At 38.5% G+C, this 23,017-nt stretch overlaps 2 protein-coding genes across 3 annotated transcripts; one reads left to right on the top strand and one right to left on the bottom strand.

The window, feature by feature from the left end:
- Positions 1–6,282: 6,282 nt before the first annotated feature.
- On the top strand, positions 6,283–8,900 carry LOC134803979 (ras-related protein Rab-21-like). The gene is made up of 5 exons (XM_063776837.1): positions 6,283–6,374; positions 6,500–6,759; positions 6,878–7,045; positions 7,666–7,784; positions 7,928–8,900. Exons 2-5 carry the CDS (start codon positions 6,628–6,630, stop codon positions 8,136–8,138), a joined length of 630 nt encoding a protein of 209 aa, XP_063632907.1. The 5' UTR covers positions 6,283–6,374; positions 6,500–6,627; the 3' UTR covers positions 8,139–8,900.
- On the bottom strand, positions 8,399–22,517 carry LOC134803943 (ATPase family AAA domain-containing protein 3A homolog). 2 transcript variants are annotated; one of them, XR_010146057.1, is made up of 11 exons: positions 22,231–22,517; positions 18,859–19,013; positions 18,218–18,330; positions 17,673–17,879; positions 17,384–17,541; positions 16,755–17,014; positions 16,342–16,465; positions 15,873–16,164; positions 13,484–13,682; positions 11,936–13,328; positions 8,399–11,724 (listed from the first exon to the last, which is right to left on the bottom strand). XR_010146057.1 is itself a non-coding variant. In XM_063776772.1 (10 exons), the coding sequence occupies exons 1-10, from the start codon at positions 22,421–22,423 to the stop codon at positions 13,128–13,130; spliced, it is 1,902 nt and encodes a 633-aa protein (XP_063632842.1). In that variant the 5' UTR covers positions 22,424–22,517; the 3' UTR covers positions 8,399–13,127. The 2 variants fall into 2 exon arrangements, 1 of the variants encoding a protein (XP_063632842.1); XM_063776772.1 differs by having other exon boundaries at positions 8,399–13,328.
- Positions 22,518–23,017: the final 500 nt, after the last annotated feature.

Here is a 23,017-nt window from a genome sequence, read left to right as displayed (position 1 = left end):
ACCGCGGCGACCAATAATAAGCTATGCAACGACGAACAAATAGTTTTCAATGCGATAGACACGGAACTTTCCTGGATCAACTCTACAATTACGGAGCTATATCCAGATGATCGAATGAATGAAATAGAACCTGAAATAGTCCGGAGTTTTAATGATGCAGAAACATCTCTAACACTGACAACGACGGTAATAACTACAATTGAAGAATCAACTACACAAGAACCTTCAACTGATACACCTACCAGGACAAAATGTTCCAGGACATCAGAAACTATGCAAATGATTCGGCTTATTGAAGAAGAAACATCTCCAACACTGACAACGACGGTAATAACTACAATTGAAGAATCAACTACACAAGAACCTTCAACTGATACACCTACCAGGACATCAGAAAATATGCAAATGATTCGGCTAAATGAAGATAACAATGATTACAATGGTACTGAAGACATGAACCCAGAGCCTCCGCTTGAGGTCGCGGGTCTCCATCAGAGGCCTCGGACAGAGCCGACTCTCTCTATTTTCAGCACACAAACTGACGCCATGGACTGGTTTAACCAAAAAGTAAGAAGTAAAATGAAGTCAGGTAATCACTCGTATTTTGTACTCACAACGGTTAAGCCAGTTTACCCTAAAACTCGTTTTGTTGATTTAACTCTTTAAATAAATAAGGAAATAGTTCAACTGAATGTTAAATGAGAAATAAAATTTTCTAATAAGTTTAAGTAGATGTCAAGTTTTTTTCATTAGGCGGTAGACAGGCTGCGTCTAGGTTCACTTCTTTAATGTGTGGTGTTAGTAAGGGAGAGATTGTTTGTTTACTTAAAATAATAGTAGTTATGAATTGTGATGTACCGTGGATTTTGAGTTGGTTTACAAGTTAGTGTAGATTCTGAAATAAATAAAACCTACCTACCTAAGAAAGAATTTCATGTTTCATACTAAGATTACGATCATATTCTTAAGCGGAGGCGGGCACGTGCCCCGGGCGCCGTCCAAGGGGGGGCGCCAAAATGGGCAAAAGTCCGCCTTGCCAAAGGCAGCAGGGAAACTTTTGTCAGTCGTATTGATACTCTATGCCAGAAACTTCTATCCTATCATCCTATCAAGCAGAGGGATATTCGGCGGGAGTTGCTATGCTTTCGTTTTATAAGGCGAGCAGGCCGAGTGCTTCAGAGTTGTGTCCCGTGTTAGCGCGTCTTTTCCGTTAGGGGTCTCCTGTCGAAATTACCATCTTATGGACTAGGGTCCAAGAGACTACCTATGCAAATGGATCGCTAGCCCTTTGTCCGGCAGGCGCAATATGAGCCGTAGTAGACGGAACCTACTCTAATAGCTGCTGCTGCACATCTGTGAAATGTTGTCTATCGACAACATTCATCGATATGAGGACGACAGTAACGGAAAAGTTTACCCTCCCATAGAAAACAGCCAAATTTTTTTTTCGCGACTTAGGGGTTGGTCTTATAGTAAAAGTTGCTCAGTATAATCCCAAAACCTCTCTGGCAACGTGAATGCAGTTATTTTTTAGCCACCCTATATACCTTGTAGGTATACATTGTCGTACTGTCCAAACCTTGACGTCCAAAAAAATTTTTTTAGAATCCTCTCGTCGTGGGTTATCAGAATATACCCCATGTATGTTAGCCGATTTTTCGTAGTTTTCGAGTTATGAATTTTTAAACTTTTGTTAAGAAATTCCGGGGTGAAGGTTTACTTTGCTTTTATGCCTTCTTTATGCCTTCCTTCCATAAAATAATAGTAGAAATAACAAAAGAGGATTTTTTTTAATGAATTGCTAATTTGGAAGCTTTCCACCTCAGTTCCTTTGACCGGCGACTCTGACAAATTATGACTATTAAGTATCACTTTTTTGACCTTTTAAAAGACTTAGGGTCTAGCAGTTTCTAAAATAATCAAAAGTCCTTAAAATCGCTTGTATTTTTTATTTATTTAGATAAGGGCAACATCTAAGCTTGACATGCTTGAACGTAATACTTTGTATTTTTTTCCCAACTCAGCCAAGTGAGGATGCTGATTTTTTTAGCAACTGCGCCGTTTGTCAACTTAGAGAATATAACTCCGAGTTTGTCAAGGATTATGTTACAAAAAGAAACATTCAAAAAAGTTCAATCGTTTTTTTAAATAAATTAATTGCTTCACCCCGGAATTTCTTAACAAAAGTTAAAAGTAATAAAAATCATAACTCGAAAACTACGAAAAGTCGGCTAACATACATATTCTGATAGCCCACAGCGTGAGGAATCTAAAAAATATTTTTGGACGTTAAGGTTTGGACCAACCTGTATAACACATGCCGTGCCAACTTCCCACGTTCTGTGATACTAGAATGTCGTGAAAAACCTGTGTCAGGTATCGAGAGCATTCTATACAGAGTTTAGGTGTGGGATCGGGACAATTTAGTCCAATTCAATGCCACTAAGACTCAATTTTGTCAGCGAGTATTGGGAGCCGTAAGGTGTTGACACCTCCATCAGTGACGTCCAATAATTTCGTAGCATTTTCGTAGCCACTTTGCTGGGTAGGCTGCGCTCGTATCCAAAAAAACTCGATGTGCTCAATAAAGGGAGGCGATACCTTACTCTGGGGTAGACTGCTATATGTATTTTATGTAAGTCGTAAGTCAGATCCCATATATTGAGTACTGCTGTCACCTTTGGGCAGGTGCACCTGTATGCCACCTTGGATCCTTCGAATCAGTCTAAAGGCGCGCTGTACCTATGAATAGTCTACGATCCCAAACTCACAAGCGATATTGAACCTTTAAGTCTAAGGAGACTACCTCCTTGTCTGTGTTCTTTACCGCTCGTAGGTACAATGAGCTGTTGTCTGAAGAATTGTTTGACATGCTGCCTAGTTGCCAATGATGACAGCTTGCCATCACTGGACCGCTCGCCGTAGGCAGAGTGTTTATCCTCACACCCTAGAACCTAAATGGTCGGCGCGCACTCTGCGGTTTAAGAGGAATTTGGAGGAAGCCAGTAGTCGGCGGGAGGAAATTCATCGAGAAAAGGGAGCTCATTCCACAATAAGTTGAATAAATTCCCTTTTCTCGAGAGGCTACAGTATGGAGATCTCCAAAGAAGATGTGTATAAGTTTTAAAATGGTCGGCAACGCGCATGTAACACCCCTGGAATGTATATATATCCATAGGATGCGGTGACCGCTTACCATCAGGTGAGTCGTAAGCTTGTTAGCCCCGATGTATAAAAAAAACACAAATACACTGTACATTTGTCTAAATTAAAAGTAAACTTTATAATAAGTAAACAAGCAAATTTGGTGCCTGCCCCGGGCGCCACATCCTCTAGCTACGCCACCGAGCAAGCTATATAGAAATCATCTTAATACCTTCATTTGGTTCTAAATTATACTTGGTCAAGCAGATCTTGTCAGTAGAAAAAGGCGGCAAGTTTGAAAAATGTAGGCGCGATGGGATATATCGTCTCATAGAAAATTTGAATTTCGCGCCTTATTCTACTGACAAGATTTGCTTGACCATCTATAGTTTTCTAGTTCCTCTATAGTTGGTCAAACCAATTTGTCAAACAGTAAGAACCGGGAAAACTATACTCATCCGTTTCTTTAGGGTGCTAGGACTAGTGTAAGACAAAGATAGTATGATTCTCTCTGTCTATGATTGAAATGAGACAGTCCATTGACAAACTATATATAATTATATAATTTCATAGAAATGTGACGTTTAAAATAACACTTGCACTGCGTGTGCTATCAAAGTCGCTGCAGACTTTTCTTGGTCTAACTCTACTAGAATGCGCGTTTGGGTTTTTTTTAAATAGGGGGTATTACTGCAATGTTCTGCCGCCAGAGTGCAGCACTAAGCTATAGCTGGTCAAGCAAATCTCGTCAGTAGAAAACGGCGGCAAATTTAAAAAATGTAGGTGCGAAGGGTTATCGTCTCAGAAAATTTCGCGCCTCTTTACTGACAAGATTTGCTTGACCAGCTATAGTAAACCATATAGTAACATATTGTGCCTTAAACTGTTTTTTGACAACTTTTCACAGTCAATAAAATATAACATTTATGCATCAAGGCGCTTTGTTAACAAGGGCCTACCGGGAAATGCGCAAATCGAAATTTAGTTATCCGCCTCATTATCGCTCAAATATGCAAGAGTGATAGAGAGGTTAGATAACGAAATTTCGATTTTCTTATATCGCGGTGGACCCCCAGATTGTGATGGATAGTGGTAGTGACGCCCCCTTTGCAAAGTTTCGCGTAATATTCCCTATTTCGAGCGCTCGAAGTCACAATAAATGAGATTGACGACATTTTATTTTCTGATCATGATGGTCGATGAGATCATCCCGTCTGGACGGGCCTTTAAACGCGTTTACATCAGGGAGTGCTCCCGGTACTGGTTTTCAATACAAATACAGTACCAGAACCGGGAATTCCCGGTTCTCACCATATAAACTCAGTACCGGGAGCATTCCCCATAGAAGCTTCATTGGCTTTCCGGCAGAAACACGAAACACGCGCTAAAGTTGAGTTTTCGAACGTTTTCTGAAACTGTCAGTCAGTGTTGCCAACTTGGCATAAATGATGCCAGGGCCCAGTTTTATAAAGTTACAAGTTACAAGTTTACAGGCGTTTACTGGCAACACTTGCTCCATTTTTTACAATTTGCGTTTTATAAAAGTACTGTGTTACAATTTTACAGGTTACAGGTACAAGTGCCTGTAGCTCAACCATAGACGAAAATATGGGAGTTTAATAGTTTTAAACTCATAATCGAACAAGCGTTTTATAAAAATATTGTAAATTACAAGTGTAGATTGGTACACTTGTAACAAAAACTGACATACGTCTTGAGTCCTGTAATTCTTAATTTTTAATTAAAATTATTCGTTTTCTGAGCGATTTTAAACTTTACTCTTTATTGTTAGGCACCAACGCGAACGATTTTGCCAGGGCATGCATATTTTTCCATGCACTGACCTCATCAGTTTTTGTTAATGTATCTGAAGTATATAGTAAATAGGAAATAAAGTGACAATATGTTTGATATTGATTTTATTGATGATATCGTTTTATTTTATCTACTAGGAAACGGAAAAGGATTGGTGCCGATATTTGTCGTTGATTTATTAGCATTCGTCTCTTTATTTAAGTATAGTGCATTCACATTATGGTAAAGTGTACTATTCATAATTTTCGATACACAGCGTACTTATCTTTGAGCCGCTACCGAAGCGATACATTTTATAATGTAATGTGAAACAGTATTTATTTACTTATTAGGTAAATATTTCATGAAATCTAACTTAATCTGAATCTGAAAACGGCCCGAAAAGTATATCCTTGGCATCGAACACCGCTCTCAACCACTCGATTTTTCCTTAATTTCTGGGCATTTTTCCAATAATTAATATTTTACAGCAAACAATAACACAGCTTACACAGCATTTAGTAGAGCACAGAGTATCTATGACAGACGTTTTTTTTTAAATAGTGATGTCCTTCACACCTGTAGATTTCACATGTAATCGAGATTGACCGTGGTTCTTTACAACTGTAATTATCTATGTGTATTTATAAAACACCTGTAGCCGTTCACAGTGCATTACAGGTGCCTGTAGCCTGTACTCTTGTAACCTGTAACTTGTAACTTTATAAAACTGGGCCCAGATCTGGCATATTTTCAGTCGCTTTGGCACCAAAATTTTCCATTTAGCATCTGGCATATATTTTAGCATAATTTAGTCTAAACAAAATTTGCACCAACTTGGCAGCAACAATATGCGCCATCGCCTTATGTGATTCATATTATCATATGAATTTTGACTTTTGTAGGCGGATGGACGTCGACGGACTATATAGTATATGTATAAGTTTTTTTAATGGCAAATAAATTCAGTTAAATTGACCTCTGATTTTTTCGTGGATTGACATATTTGAGTTCCGTTTTGCAGATTTGATTAGACAATTGTATCAGGTTGGGCGAAAATTATGCCATCTGCACTGGCCTTCACTGATGTTGTAGGTACTTACATAAATTTAGCCAAATCTCTGTTTTGCTATTTTGCTGGGATGGGACAGCAGTCGGCATTTTAGTCGTAGCAGAGGTACGTACGGTGTTTTATACTGAATATTTTTAGACACCATATTATTTTAAGTGTCTATTTTCAAGTGACATTTTAGCATTTTTTTTAGCATAAATCAAAAATCTTTGGCATAATTTTGGAATAATCGAGACATTAGTCCAGCATTTTTTCAAAATACGAGGTGGCAACACTGCTGTCAGTGTCAACTGGTTGTCAAAGTAATACTGATTGAGTCGATTGAGTAAATTATTGTTTCTCAATAGTTCTCAGGTTTCTTTCTGTAAGTAGCTACTGCATTAGATTATGCAATAATTGGTAACTAAAAACAACATTTTTATTAAAAGTAGCTATAAATTTATTTACAGTTCAGTGTTCCATTTTGTGTTTATTGTGTCTTGTTTCTAGATAAAGATGTCAATGTCATCAGCTGTTGATGTTTGAAAATAGCTAATCTTTTCGTGACGATTGCAAGATTATAGACTGATTGTCAATTTACAACAAAAGCTAGGCTTTGTCCAAAGCTAAAAACCATTATGAGTACATCGGCGGGCGGTGCATATAACTTTAAAGTCGTGTTGTTGGGCGAGGGATGCGTCGGCAAAACGTCACTTCTGTTGCGTTACATCGAGGACAAATTCAACGACAAACATCTTACTACGCTTCAGGTTCAAGTTTAATTACCTTTTTATTAGTCTGATGTTTTTGCCCTTGTATGACCAAGCATATCAGAGCTGCATATACTATTATTTTGTTTATTATATTAATTCATAAATTACTTTCTAGGCTACCTTCCTTAACAAGAAAATAAATATAAACGGTAAGCGTATCAACCTCTCCATTTGGGACACAGCTGGTCAGGAGAAGTTCCATGCTCTTGGGCCAATATATTACCGAAATTCTAATGGAGCAATCCTAGTTTATGACATCACTGATGAAGATTCTTTCATAAAGGTAATTTTACTGTATGAAATCTTGAATAGTTTTGTGTGTTGGAAGAATATTGGGTAAAAATCTTAAAATAAGTCGCCTTAATAGAAAGGTGGGAAGGAGGGAGGGGGGAAACCCCCCTCCAACTTTCCCCCCATGGAAATGCTTGGTTTCTGAATTATTCATAATTTCATATGTACTTAGTTATAATTTGAGGTTATGACAGTGCCAAAGATTGGGTTATTCGCAAACGGCCTAGAACGCAAAATGACGGGGCTCCTATTCTGTGCTGTTTGGCCTTCGGCCATTTGAAGATAACTAACAAACCTAATCTACCCTAGTGATATAAAAAAGTGGTAATTTTGCGTTCTAGACCGTTTGTGATATAGACTATAAGGGATATAGGCAGAATATTACACTAGTAATTTTGCATTCTAGACCGTCTTAATAATCAATGATCACCCAAAAAAAAAACTTATTTGCGGCAGCTAAAATTGCTTTAAATAAATTTAAAACAACCCCTCACAGCGTCAGTTATCCTCAAATAAGGCGACTTATTTTAAGATCCAATCCGAATTTTGTACATATATGTATATGCCCCTCTAGATCTTAGCATATCAAATAACAATCATTATCAATTACAGGTTAAAAATTGGGTAAAAGAGCTAAAGAAAATGCTTGGTCCCGACATTGTTTTATTGATAGCTGGCAATAAAATTGACTTGGAGCATGAGAGAACAGTACCTCTTGAAGAAGCAGAAAGGTAAATTGTTCTAGAATATATCTTACATAGTTTTGCAGTAATGTGATTGTAAGCAATTAGTAAACATTATAATTTTAATTTGTCTAATTACTTAAAAATGTAGTTACTAATGAATCTAATGGTGCTTATTTATTCTGTTTTAGTTATGCAGCAATGGTTGGTGCTAAACACTTCTACACATCTGCAAAATTAAATCAATGTGTAGAGGATCTTTTTTTGGAGCTGACTCGTGAAATGGTTGAAAAATTTGAACTAAACTCCCAGCGAGAAGAACACCAATGTTCTCGGGTCCTAGTGGTTGACGATGACACTCCTGCTCAATCTTCTTGTTGTTCCGGCTCCAGAAGCAATTAACCATCCTTCATCACTTGTGGACAATACCTAAACCGAGATGGCTTGTTTTTAGTATAAAAAGATGATTACCTATATTATTATTAAATTTAACCCTTTCAATGCAGTATGATAACAAATATCTCTTTGTTTGAAGACACTAAACACATCTTTCATATGTAGATAGTCATTGAAAAGCCTTTGAACAGTTAATATGTGTAAGTAAAGTAATATTGGGATTTCATTTTAAAGTATTTTGTTGACATATGTTTGAAAACTGACTATTTTATTTTTTAAACTAAATGAAATGAGCAATGCGAGTTAGCATTTACAATGCATTAAACCTGGTTGTAAGGATGTGATGACACCAAATGATTCTAATGTCTATTATCTATTTTATCAAGAAGGTGGTAAATGTAAAATCAAGAATTTATATACTTATATCAAAAAGATCGAACAAATTAAATAAATAAAATACTTATAAGCTATAGAATTTTTTGTTACAATTACAATTAAGTATATAGTATCGTTATGAGTGATATATTTACGTAAACATCTAACTACTCAGTAAATCCGCGTGTTTTTTAAATATATGTTTGAAAATTGTTATATGAATCATTATTATTAGCATATACATTACATAAGGTTTTTGTAATATGAAAGATTGCAAATAAACATTAATGTTTAACAGTCAATGTATTTGATCATAATTGGAAGTGTGTAGTTGTACCATCTTATTTAAGCTATGCAATGATTAAAACACGACCGCTTGGTCAAGTCATTTTCCAGCTGTTGTATAAATTTTAAACCATTTACATAGATACTGCGAATGTACCGACTCACTTGTTAAATGAGTTTTTTTCTATTCTCACTCAGGAAGAAAGCCTAGCCTGCACTGCATTAAGTGATGGAATGCCCATGCTTAACAGGTTAGGGTCTTAGCTCGTAAAGTCACCTGAGTTTATCTCTACTAGGTACTATACATAGGTATATACAAGGGTTTACTGTAATGTAATCCAGTCCTTGCATCCACATCCATCTTGTCATCAGTTGTACGAGTAGCTGTGTTTAGTAATTCAGGCACTTCTCTCAATCTCAATGCTATACTATACTGTCGTCGCTCATTCCCCGAGTATAATATATGTATACAGCAGTACCTAGTGTACCTATCTACCTACCGTCAAATGGACAACTTGGGATAAGAGTGGTAACACAAGACAGCAATTCTTTCACACTATGAAATAATGTTACCTAGGTAAAAAAAACCGGCCAAGTGCGAGTCGGACTCGCACACGAAGGGTTCCGTACCATTATCTATAAAAAAGGTCACCCATCCAAGTACTGACCCCGCCCGACGTTGCCTAGCTTCGGTCAAAAATCACGTTTGTTGTATGGGAGCTCCACTTAAATCTTTATTTTATTCTGTTTTTAGTATTTGTTGTTATAGCGGCAACAGAAATACATCATCTGCGAAAATTTCAACTGTCTAGCTATCACAGATCACGAGATACAGCCTGGTGACAGACGGACGGACGGATAGCGGATTCTTAGTAATAGGGTCCCGTTTTACCCTTTGGGTACGGAACCCTAAAACATAGCAAGGCTATTCGCGCAGTATTTCCCTCAAGTCCCAAGTTTCCCCATTTGAGGATATTTAACGTCTACTTACTCGTGTTATTTTAATTTTTCGACTGAATTTACGTTGCGTTTAGCTAGGGATACATCATACCTAGGTACTATGGCTTTGCAATATTTGCTTTGATAATGTTTGGTCGCCGCCTTGATAATAAAAAACCCCACCACCAGCCACCAGCATCTATCTTGTATAATGTATCCACTGTTTCATTTGGAAATGTATATGTGCTTAAACTTTAAACTATTGCTTTGGGTGGTATTCCATCTGTCAAATGTCATTGCGTCTCACTCTCTCATTAAGCAAAACCTGAGACATAATACACATTGTACTGGTGGAATACCACCCTTTCCTATTTTTAGGATTTCGTAGTCAGCTAGGCCTATTTTCGCCATGTCCGACTGTCTATCCATCTGCCCGTCCGTGGCTTTGCTCCGACATAGTTTGTGCTATAGAAAACTGCACTTCGGGCATGGATATGTCTATTGCGAATATTCTATAAGAATATCAAGTATCGAAGTTGGCGGTAGGTAACAGTTTGTATTTATATTCGAGAGCTATTGAGATAGACGACTGATATCTGGCGGACTAGCATAAGTTGCGTTCCCATAAGTAGGTAGTTAAAGTCGCGCTAGATGTATGGAGTCGCGCGCGAGAACGCAACTCATGCCAGACCGACTGGTACCTATTCGCAAAAGGTGTTGCTAAAAGTGACAAAGACTTGATTAATATCCATATTAAATATTTACAACATTCCAAATTGCTACTAACTAATGAGAGTAGCGGTAGCGCGTTTATTTATTTTATAGTGAGCTGTAGGTATATTGATATTCATACGAATCAACACCTATACCTTTAATAAATATAAGCCTTTAATTTACAGCAGTCCAATTTGTCTAGCCCTCTCAGGTCCGCCCCCCATAGCGGTCTTTAGGAGTTTTTACATCCCAGATATTAAATTGTCAGTTCGATAGCCGATTTAATACTCAATATTGTTATACAACGGTCGGACAAATCGGGACAACTGAACCGTCATTTTAGCATCTGGAATATAAATACAAGAATTTAAAGTCCGATAGGCAGAAAGGGAACCAAAAATGCTTAGAAACTTATTTGTATACGGTTCTTTTTTCAAAATAAAACCTCTAAACTGTCTCTTAGTTTTATATCCAGAATTAGACACAGAAAACTAGCGTTATAATAGCTGTTTGTAGGTAGTTATTTGTTTTACAAGGGGGCAATTAAGCTGTTTAACCCCTCGTGCTAATATTGATGCCCAGGCAAGCGAAAGATGCCAAAACTACGAGCGGGGAATCTTGAGCGTTGTGAGGGTTTAAAGGCACAAGTGTTAAACAAACTTCGCCCCCGAGCAAAATCCAAAAATGTTCACTATACCAATGCGAGTAAAATATTCCTGTACACAACAAATCAAATTCAAATGAACGACATTAAATATGTATCATTTAAAATAATCACTTGAAAGTCATTTCTACAAGTCAACATAAAAAAATAATTCAAAGTTTGTATCAGATTACTTTGCCACTCTTTGTGGACATAATGCAAGTTGGGATTTTTTTTTTATATACTTAAAATTTTTAAATATATAATGAGAAGATTTAGAACTATAAAAGCGAAAGTTAGATTAATTCATAAATTGCATAATATAAACGATATCATGGTGATTGCATTAAAAATGGCTTCCTCCAAACATCATGTACATTTTATCTAATTCTAGATACCACTCCATTCTACGAGGACCATGTTAAAGGCAATATTTAAATAAAACAATGGTGTAGGTTAACAACTTTCTAATAAAATGCTATTTGTGATAGATACTAATCACAACAGTAAACAAAGCCCTACATTTAGACTAATATGCGCTGAACAGTGTGCTCACAAATGTATTGCTGCTTTAAATTTTGTATCAAGCTAGTGTTAATATACAATTTGTACTGTATGTCAGAGTGAACATATTCACTGAAATAAATGTCATATACTAAGAAAAACTGACCAAGGCCTCCAGTGTCCCAGGCTGGAATCGAACCAGTGTCCTCTGCTATCGCGGCAGGTGCTTGTGCCATTCGGCCACCGGGCCACAGCGGCATAGGTCGAATTTTCACAAGTATATGCACTTCTTACTGAAGGCTTATGGCGCCCCCTTTAAATATATTTTAACATTTAGTTGAACATATTCCACTAAAGGTTAAAATATATTTACTTTTTGCCTCGCGCTTCCCACCAAGTACATACTACCTTTTACTTTTATGATTGATTGGCATATAACTGGTACAATTTAAGTCCAACATACATCTAACAAACATATTACAATATCAAATCAACAAGAGTATAAATGCAGACCATTTTGCTCGGTAAATAAACTGTTATTAAAGTTTTTAACATTGCAGTAGGCAGTTCGACACTTGCGATCTTGCGTGAAATAAAGACGCATCTATAACGAAGGCATACGGTATCAAATAAAATGTTATTACAGTTAAACCAGTTAACCGTTAAGTCATTGAGATTGTGCATTATTATATGCTACATGCATTAGCCTACTATAATGGTTTAGGAACATGTTATGATAATGCTACATGGAGGCTTACGAAGCATGTTTTGCAATTATTATAATGTTGAATGTATGTATAGCATTAATGACATTTAATGATTTTAATAAAAAAATATTCGATCATAAAAGTGTATGTCTCCATTGATACCATTTACAAAATACAGGTTTCATACTGACTAATGGCAACACACAACGCCCCCTAGCTAACCGATCCGGCAGACTTATATATAATGTAATTTAAAGCCCTGTTGTAACGACGCATCACCAAACTAGTCTGGGACCACGCACAATAATAATGGAATAAGGTATTCAAAACAAGGGAATAAATATCGGATTTTATACCACAATCAAAGGCCTTAGGGCGGTATTAAATCTGTCCAATGTCATTGCGTCTCACTCTCTCATTCAGCAGAATGTGAGACAAAAATATTGGACAGGTGGAATACCACCCCTAGGCGATATTATGCCCCACCACGCATAATAATGTTACGTTACATTCGATTTTTTACGCAGTAAAGTAAGTAATCCTTCGAACGAGTTTTCCAATGTAAAAAGGGTTATATAATAGGGAAGTATTGATGAGACGTCGACACAGTTAATCCTAATTCCACTAAACAGGCTCTTTCATCCTTCGTGATAACCAGCAGAGCTTTTCCATATCACTGTCCGACAACGCTATGAATTTAATGTTTCTGGAAATTTTAAATTCAAACTTCTGTTTGTGCTTATTATCACAGTTCACTTGTGTTTTGCTGATGTTTACTTTTGGAAGTTCTATTGGCCTCTCTAGTTCGCTACTCGGAACTAGACTGTGTCACTTCTCGTTCTCGTCCTCTTTGATTGTTACCCTTTTTTTGGAAGACGCTTTGGATCTTGCGACGGCAGCTTCAGCAGTGTCTTGGATCTCGGTGACCGTGGCTCTGTCAGCACTCTGCGCCTCCGTGTCCAGCGGAGGGAGGTCCAGCAAATACGGCATCATGCTGCGGGACTTCTCCTCTGAAGACAGCCATTCCATCTAGAAAACAAACGTAAACACTCAGTTATACCTATGGTGGAAATAAGCCCCTTTACAAGTAAACTTCTTTGTTTTAATGATGTTTAGTGATTTTGAATGACATTTGTAACGGTGAATCTTTGATAAAAGAAAATGGCGAAAAGTGGTGAACTCACTTTCTGCCGGTGATCCTTTACAGCGTCATCGCAAATTTCGATGCACATCTCGCGGGTGAGGCGGCCGTCGTCGGAGGCGTAGGCGGCGGCCTGCCACGCCACGCCGAGCTTGGACAGCGCGCGCCCGGACATGCCGGCCGTGCGCGCCGCCAGCAGGCTGCACAGCTCGCCGTAGTCGAACTGGTCCACGCTCAGGCGTCTGCCGGCGAAACAAGCCAAAATGAGACATTATAAGTATAACAAGAAGCATTGCTTGCGATAAGACCCTGGATTTTACCTCAAGAGCAAATAGACACAATTAGAAATAGCTTATGGCTAAAATTGAATTTTTGGCACAAGCTTTTTCGCTGACTGCGACCTGCGACTGCAACCCCAAACACAATTTACGTTGTTTTATCACAAGAGTTCCCATGGCCACCTCCTGTCTCCGTCATCAGATCAGAGGGGCTACCGCGAAAACAGAAATTCGCAAATTGCGGGGATCTTTCTCTTTTACTCCAATGAAGGCGTAATTGGAGTAACAGAGAAAAATGCCCGCAATTGATGATTTTCGATTTTCACGGTAGCCGTCCAGCTTCATGTCATCATAATAATGCACTGTCATCCGATTTACATATGTATGCAAAATTTCAGCTCAATCAGAAATCGGGATGTGGGTCAAATTTAGCTTCCAAATGGCCCACACTAACTAACGTACATACTAACAGGGCAAATTAAATAACAGCTTGAAAAAAAAACATTAATAGCACAAACATGGGTGAAACCGCCTTTTGATTCGGTCTAATTGTGTTTTTTGAAAAACTAATTATAGCCAGCCTTTTATGAATGTAGTATGATACCTTTGGGTATGGAACTTTACGCATGCTAGCGTCCTCTTCCCTCCCCCTGCTGCAACCCCCCCTTTTTGCATGAAATATGTCCCGGTTCACAGTTTTTTTCATTTTTTGGGGAAAGTATACAATATAGGAAAAAAGCTTCGAGCAACACCGGCTTCCGACACATCGGAAGGGAGGGGCCCAAGCGATATCTCACCGTACAAATCTTTCTGCCATTTTTCGCGGGGGGAAAGGTGCACACAGTCGGACTTCTCACACACTTACATACAAAATCCAATCTGTAATGACGACACGAATACATAGAAAATGACACACGTCAAAGACAAATCTTGCAAACCTCGATCTCTTTTTGTGTACGGACGAGTGACAAGTGTCACAACACGCACACTAACACATTTTCGTTGAAGTATGTATTCTGAGAGATGAGAAGTCGGATTTGTCGCTCGACCGATCCGCAATTTGTACTGAGCGAGCAAAATCGATAAATCCAACAATTACATGAGACTAAAATATAATAATTGTGTTTGAATGTAATTAAACGTATGATATGTAAAAAAAAATATTACATGTGAAATGTAACACTTTCTTTTTGTAAATTTGATGTCCCCGACCTCTTTTTATAACAAAAAACCGAGCAACCAGGCATTTTTGTGCAGCAGTGTTCACGCGCGCGTCTGGACTCGGTCTAGTGAAAAATCCAAGTGCAACTAGTTTTATTACCCGCGCTAGATTAGATTGACGCGCTAATCTTGTACCTCGGCAGAGGGGAAATAGTGCGAATGCCGCCTCCCTTCCGTGTTGCTCGAAGGAAAAAAGTGTCAATGAGAGAAATAATCCCTATTAAATTCTTAACAAAAAAGGTTTTATTCATTTTTTTGATATGACGCACCATATTCATGTTATGGCTAGATGAACTTCGACAAAATTTAACCGTTGAAAAACTTGTTGAAGTTCAATATAACATGGTTCGTAATAGTACCTACTGAAAGAAATCCTACACGGAGAATAACCTTGCAAGCTTATTCTCCGTATAAGATTTCTTTCAGTACTATCACGTACTATGTTATATTGAACTTCAACAAGTTAATACATGAATATGGTGACACTTAACAAAAAGTTGCATATAACCTTTTTTGTTTAGAATTTATTAAGGATTATTTCTTACCTTGACACTTTATTCCTAATTCTAATACTTTTCTCAAAAATCAATAAAAACCGTCAACCGAGACATATTTCATGCAAAAAGGGGGGTTTGCGGCAGGGGGAGGGAAGGGGACGCTAGTGTGCGTAATGCACCATATCCAAAGGTATCATACTACATTCATAAAAGGCTGGCTATAATTTGTTTGTCTTCCCCATACATTAGAAGCCAACTTAACCGAATCATTTGGGGAAGAGCTTTGAGCAGATTCATAATACTTCAACCAAACGAATGACGCTACTCGGCTTTTTCTTATGACATAGTCATTAACAAAAAACTTCGACATGTGCAGTGACAGCCTTATTAGGCATTATACCGTGTAATAAAGAAGATATTTACAAAATATTTTTACCTCTTTCCTTCAGAAGCAGGCTGAAGCACAAACTTGTCAAAGTACAGTCGGATCAAACGTTCGCGTTCCTCGAGGCCCGGCAGCCCGAACTCGATCATCTTATCCAGACGGTCGTTGATGGCGGAGTCGAACTGCTGCGGCGTGTTGGACGCCAGCACCAGCATGATGCGGTTGCTCTGGTCTGACGTGCGGTACAGAAACGCGTTCAAGGCCGCCCGCAGATCCTCACTGATCCTTTCGGAGGAACGTTTTCTAAGGAATGCGTCCGCTTCGTCGATGAATAGAAGTACACCTAAAATTATTTGAAAGTATAAGTTTTATGTGAATATCCAGCCAGAGTTACTAACGAATTAATAATATTAAGTAGGGATTTTAGAAACGGATAGTGAAGGAGTTCATTAGTTTACGTCTATCGTGTCTAAAGGGGGTGGGTATTAATAAAAACTATAGCTTTTCAAATATGTTTTACCTTTCTTGCTGGTGTTGGCCCAGTCGAACACTTTGTGTATGGCGGCGACGGCGTCCTTGCCCATGGGCGCCACGTCGCCCCCCGTCAGGATTGCGTACTCCATGCCCGAGTGCTTCGCGAGTTTCTGTAACACGCAATTGTAACACGACGGAATAATTAAATAATCATTTATATCAGGCACAACATAACCCATATATTATGTGTCAGGCTATCGCGAACATACACACAAACAGACAGACGCGGTGGGGAACTTTGTTTTATAAAGTGTAGTGATTAACTAAAGTAGACTTTTTGCCAGCGTGCACTTACACCGGTTTTATCCCTAAACCACGCACTTTGAATATTGCCAATATATTCGTAATCTGATATTCGCATGAAAAAAACGTTCGCATTATTAAATGAGTTATTTTTACCTTAGAGAACAAGGTTTTGCCGGTACCAGGCGGCCCGTACATGAGAAGGTTCCTGTAGAAGCCCTTATTCATGCGCGTGTTCTTGGTGGCGATGGCGATGTCGCGCAGCCGCCGCTCCAGGGTCGGCGCCAGCACCACGCCGGCCAGCGCGTCCGACGGCTTGCGGAAGTTCGCTACGGCCTTCGACACCGTCAGGATGGGATGCTTCACCGCTTCCAGTATAGAGAATCTCGATGTTTCATTTACGAGACTTGGTTTACCTGAAAGACAGAACTAAGTCTTGTAAACGCGTATAATTGCCCCTTAAAAGCGATGGATTAGCAGTGTCAACAACACACGTCACAAATATAATAAGCTTAATTAAGACCATTATAAAATGTAACACAATAAGTTTTGCATATAGATAGAAATCATTATGCTGACTGGAAATCACGTTCACTATCCCCATACAAAATGATAAGACAAAGTCACACGTCCAAGTGTGCTGTAACTTTGAAGTTGTGAACCCATAGTGGAAACACGGACTCCTAAAGTTTTATGAGCCCACATTAGGGGCACTCGAACAGGGAACATGTTAAATCAATTATGATTGAAACTTGCCTAGTTGGATTACTGGTTTGGATACTTACCAATTCGGGCTTCAATGAATCTTGCAGTGACTGAGGTAGCTCCTTTGGCCGTGTAAACTCCGAGCGCTACAAGTGACAGGCCTCCAGCTGCTGCCAATGTCTTGTCCCAATCTGTCACTAATGCATTTAACCCGGTGCCTATGACACTGCCTGCTGTCCTGTTTTATCAAATATTTGGTTAATTGTTGTTATTACTATTTTAACACTACTAAGTTTCTACAAATTTAAATGTGGATTACAGAAAAGTTACTTTATTTAGTTTAGTTTATTCATGTTAAAAATTACTTACTTTATACTCTCTAAAATAGTAGTACGGTTTTCAGCAGCCTTCAATCTGATTTGCTCAAGATTGATGTCACGATTTTCACGATCAGCCTTAGCCCTAGCTCTCGCTTCAGCTTCAATAGCCTTAAGTTTGTTTTTCTCACGGAGCTCCATTTCATGTTCTATTGTAGCGCGTCGTAATGCTTCTTGCTTTGCAACACTTTCTTCTTGTCTGTATATAATTAAAAACGGTTATTAAGTGTACTAAACAGCAACACTCTTGACTGCTCTTTAGTTGACCGTATAATGGCATTGCAAGTACCATTATACGGTCAACCTCAATTGTGCAGTGTGGACAATGGTATATCTAAGCTTCTAAACTAAGGTCATGCCAATGGAAGAGGGCCTTAAAAGGTACCAATTGGACCCTCATGTATGTTCAGTGAGAATGAATGCTTTTGGAGGAGTTTTTGTCAATGGTTTTTAAGTCTTCTATCATATTAGTTTTTGTTTGATCTATACTGAATGCTACTCCTAGTATAATTAGTATAAGTAATGTGTGTTACTCACTTCTTCAAAATCTCATCTTGTGACCGCTGTTGTTGGACTAGCTGCTCCTCGTAACGCTTCTTTGCTAATTGGTCTTGATATTGTGCCCGCATTTGGTGTTGCTTTGTTTCTTCCTGTAATACATATGACAGTTTTGTTCAATTGAGTAATAATAAACTATACAAGTTTATTGTCGAAACTTAAATATAGATACAAACTAAATATGTAAAAAGTAACTACCTACTAAAACCCGTCCCGGGTTGCCCCTGATGCAAAGGTGCCCATCACGCTCGCTGCGTTGGATTGCAATAGAGAGCCTTTGCATCAGGAGTAATTGAAGTGTAGATGCCATGTAATTATATGATCATGCACAAAGCTCATGTTTGCTATGTATATTATATACAGTCATATGGCATTATCATTAAAGTAAAGAAGGTATTTTTAATTTCAACTCAAGATTTCGCTCAAGTCTCGCAATGCAATAGGAGATATAGATAAACACAATTTTATTGCAAAGTTAGTCACAAGTCGTACAAAAAATTTTAATGGTCATGGCTCTAAAATAAGAACAGTTTCGTAAATGTCCTTTATTGACTTAAGGAAGCAACAATCCAAACATGCTGGATCAATTGACAATAAATTATATAAAAGTAGTACCAAACCTGTAAGGTCTTTCTTCTTTCTTCATAGTCAACTTTTTTCTGTTCCACCTTGGACTGTTCTATGGCGGCCTCGTATTCCTTGATCTTGGCCATCTGCTCTTGTTGCCGCGTGGCTTCTTGAAGTTTGCTGAGTTCCAATGCATCTTTGGCATGTCCTGTGAAAAATTTATTGGATTATGGCTCTCTTTAGCAACTCTAATACTTTTTAGTGACCAGTAAGTAAAAGTAGAAGATTTTAATGGAAACATGTATTTTAGAAGAGTAACAAGTTTTAGGAGAAGTTGAGGCATTTTGTAAGATATTGTATTTTGATGGCTCCCTCCATAACTGAGAATAATTTGTAAACTATTTTATTACCTCATGGTAGTCTGTTTGATGATTATTATTATCATGAATGTTTGGCTCTTTCATAGAGATTGTGTTATTGAGGTTCTGTTTCGCGACTACTTTGAAAAAAAAACTTTTATCTTGTTCTGTCAATCAGTAGAAAAATGTGGTAACTAAAGTCTATTTCAATAGAACTTGCTAACTATGTAAACAAACCGCGATATTGAAATTGTCTCTGAATTATGAATTTACTAGTGATGGGCAAGACTCCTACTTACTACTTTACTAATGTCAAACCATATCGAATAATAAAATACCAAAAGTAAAAAACAAGTAGTTACTTATTTTTAATTTGTTTAATCACGATCAGAAGACAAATTAGTACAAGAATGATGTATTGATGTATTTTATAACCGGTAGTGCGGTAGGTACAGAGCGTGGGTTGGGTAGTGTGTAGCGGGTTTATATCACAAACTTTAGTCACAACACTACCCATCATAGACAATTGTAGAATTTAAAAGAAACAAAACCGTCATTCCATCAGGTCCTAATAACCTAACTTATGAAACCATTTTAAACTTTTAATTAAATATCCAAGATACAGTTATATATTTATGTATTTTACGGAACGGACCGTTTCAATAGTGTATATGTGTATGGTTTCAATGGTATTTAATGAGGTGGTGTAAAAATTCAAAGAGAAACAGTGATAAAACAAAGTTACGTTGTTTGTTTACATAGTTAGCAAGTTCTATTGAAATAGACTTTATGTATGGGATGCATAGTTACTGCGTTTTAACTTTGAGCAGCAGTGTGAGATACACAATTGTTTCAAAGTGGTGACGGTTTTTTCTTTCTATTTGTCCTATGTAAATGTTTTCTGACAGTATCATAGCTAAGCTAGCTATTACTATTACTATCATAGCCAGGGGCGTATTTACCCTAGGGCCAAGGGGGCCATGGCCCGGGGCGGCAGGCCGCAGGGGGGCGGCGAAGCCGCCCCCTTGCGGCTTTTTCTTGGCGCCTTTTATAATCAAACTTAGGGGCTGTCCATAAATTACGTCATCGATTTTTGACGAATTTGGACCCCCCCCCCCCTATAATCATCCAAAAATCATGCTTCAAATGACCCCATTTCCTCCTACTTCATGCTACCGTCATCCGATGTCCAGACCCCCCCCCCCCTAATTTGAAATGACGTAATTTATGAATAGCCCCTTAGCTATATTTTTTATTATATTTTAATTGACATTTAAATTAATAAACAAACGAACGCTTCAAACCCCACCAATTGCTAAAAATATCTACCAACAAGTCCCTAAATTAAGCAACATTTTCGTTCAAGAAGTATGTATTAGTACGGCGCAGTGCCGGATTTACCACTAGGCTGAGTAGGCTGAAGCCTAGGGCGGCAGATTTTAGGGGGCGGCAAATTTGGGTCAAAAAAATATTTTATTTCCTGTTCAGATAGGGTCGACCAGAATTTTGTCGCTCCCCTAATTATTTGTAAAATTTAAATAACAAGCCTTGTCGATTTTGCCGCCCTCTGTCATGTCAAGACCCTTTATATTGAGACAGACAGATGGCCGGACGGACAACAAAGTGATCTTATATGGGTTCCGTTTTTTTCCTTTTGAAGTACGGAACCCTAAAAATTTACCTACTATTTTCTCAAAAAAATTTCGCGCTCGCTGCGCTCGCGTTTCCACTTACGTACCTAACATTATTTGTGACCCCATCTGACTATATACATACGGGCGGTTCTTGTGTCTTCGTGGTATTGAATCTCACTAAATTGTTCCGATCCCATGCCGAAACTCAGTACATATAGAGTGCTCTCGATATCTGATACAAATACAATACTTTTGATGACTTTCCAGCACCACAGAATGAGGGATAATGGTACGGCCTGTGTAATACGCATCCCTACTACTGTCGTCTGCATAGCAATGATTATCATTGATATGCAGCAATGACAGCACAGAACCTAGTGCAACGCCAGCGGTAATGTCCACACTATCGGAGCAGCTTCCGTCTACTATACGGCTCATGTGCGTCTACCGGAAAAAAAGCTAGCGATCCATTTGTATAACATAGTCCCTCGAGCAGACTCGATGCCAGACCCGACCGAACTCCTTAGCTATATCCAGCCTGACTGCCAATGTCTCACCTTGATTCTCAATGGCCAAAACCCAGCAGTACCCACCGGTCACCGATCAGATCAGGCAAATATAACGAGGTCGCATCGTCATTGAGTGACAAAAACGGCCCATATAAATCTGTATCTAGAATAGTGACATTAGTGACGTCACCTTTCTGCACTCAAAAGAATAAAAAATTATCTACGTTCCACTATCAGCGAAGAGCGCCTGAATAGCTTAGCTCTTCTTAATATAGAAGCTGAGCTGACAAACGTTTTAAATTACGACAGCGTTATTGATGATTTTGTCAACCAATTTGTACATGGGAAAACAATCTAAATGCCTATGTGAGTAAATGGTAAATGTTTAGTTTTTTTTTATTTCACAGCCCAAAGGTACTTGTTGCAGGTTTTTTTTTCTTTAATATAATACTTTATCGTCACTGATGAAGGGGGGCGGCAAATCAAAATGGCCCGGGGCGCCAAATTTGTAAATACGCCTCTGATCATAGCTAAGGTTAAAGCATTAAATTTTTTGTAAGAAGTGATTTAAATTTAATATTGAGTTATATTCGGGGTAATTAGCATTGGGTAACTTTTGGTCGAATGGAATTAGGAATTATCATATAATTTCAAGGTTCAATAGGCACTTGCGAGCTCATGTTTCTCGTAATATAATGTTAAGTGTTTTTTGCTGCAGTTTAACATTATATTTACGAGTCACGATTATTTTACTTAAAACCTACATAGTTATGAGCGATTTAATAATGCTAAGTGACCATATATTTCTCATAACTGAAAGCTAAAATGTATTTAGCCGTCTGCAGTGTGCTTTTAGGTTATAGGGTCGCATTATGCAATAGTATGAAATATGACTGATAACAGTGATTAAAGATCGAACTTACTGGACTGCTCCAACTCTTTAGCGGCCTGCGCAGCTCTTTCAAGAGCGCTGGAGTCAAACCGATAAGCTTCCATTGCTTTCCTTTCTGCTTTTGTGAGGTTAACTGGGGGTGCCGCTGCACCCCCGTTATTACTCGACGGGTCATCGGTTGGCGGCTGCGGAGGCTTCGTGCTATACCCAAATAACCAGGACATAGTTCACACAGATAACTTTAATTCATTAAATTTGCAAAATAAATGTGATAAAAAGATAAAATTCCAATACGACCCCCGAGGATCTTCTGTGACTTTTATCGGACGTGCTTATCAAACCTATCAACTATCAACCACAGATAGTCGATAGAAGAGCCAAAGGTTTTATAAATACAGATCGCTAATCGGACCAAAGTCGCGTCACTCTCATCCGGTACGCTCGTCTGTTAAAGCCATGAAGTTATATTGTTTAAACTGGAGCGAGCTGTCGCTTTTTTTGCCATACTAATTTGAACCCATGAATCTAGTATTAAAACTGGATCTGGCATGAGGGTGGGGAGAAGTGACCGAACAGGATAGTCTTAAGCCCCCTCCACACTCGTGCGCGAATCGCGGCGCGAAGCCGCGAACGCGAATGTGGCGTCGATTTTCGCAGACAGCGAAATCGACTCCACATTCGCGTTCGCGGCTTCGCCCGCGATTCACGGGCATAGTCTGGAGGGGGCTTTATGTATCTTTCAGTAGGAGTAGCAGCGAAAGAGCTATTATTGTTTGTCCTTGTCACGTCTCACATTTTATTTGTTCCCCACCGTTTTA

The sequence above is a fragment of the Cydia splendana genome, chromosome Z (assembly GCF_910591565.1).
Source record: "Cydia splendana chromosome Z, ilCydSple1.2, whole genome shotgun sequence".
Classification (NCBI taxonomy): Eukaryota; Metazoa; Arthropoda; class Insecta; order Lepidoptera; family Tortricidae; genus Cydia; species Cydia splendana.
Note: the sequence above shows the minus strand (reverse complement) of the source record. Positions and strands in the feature narration are given on the sequence as shown.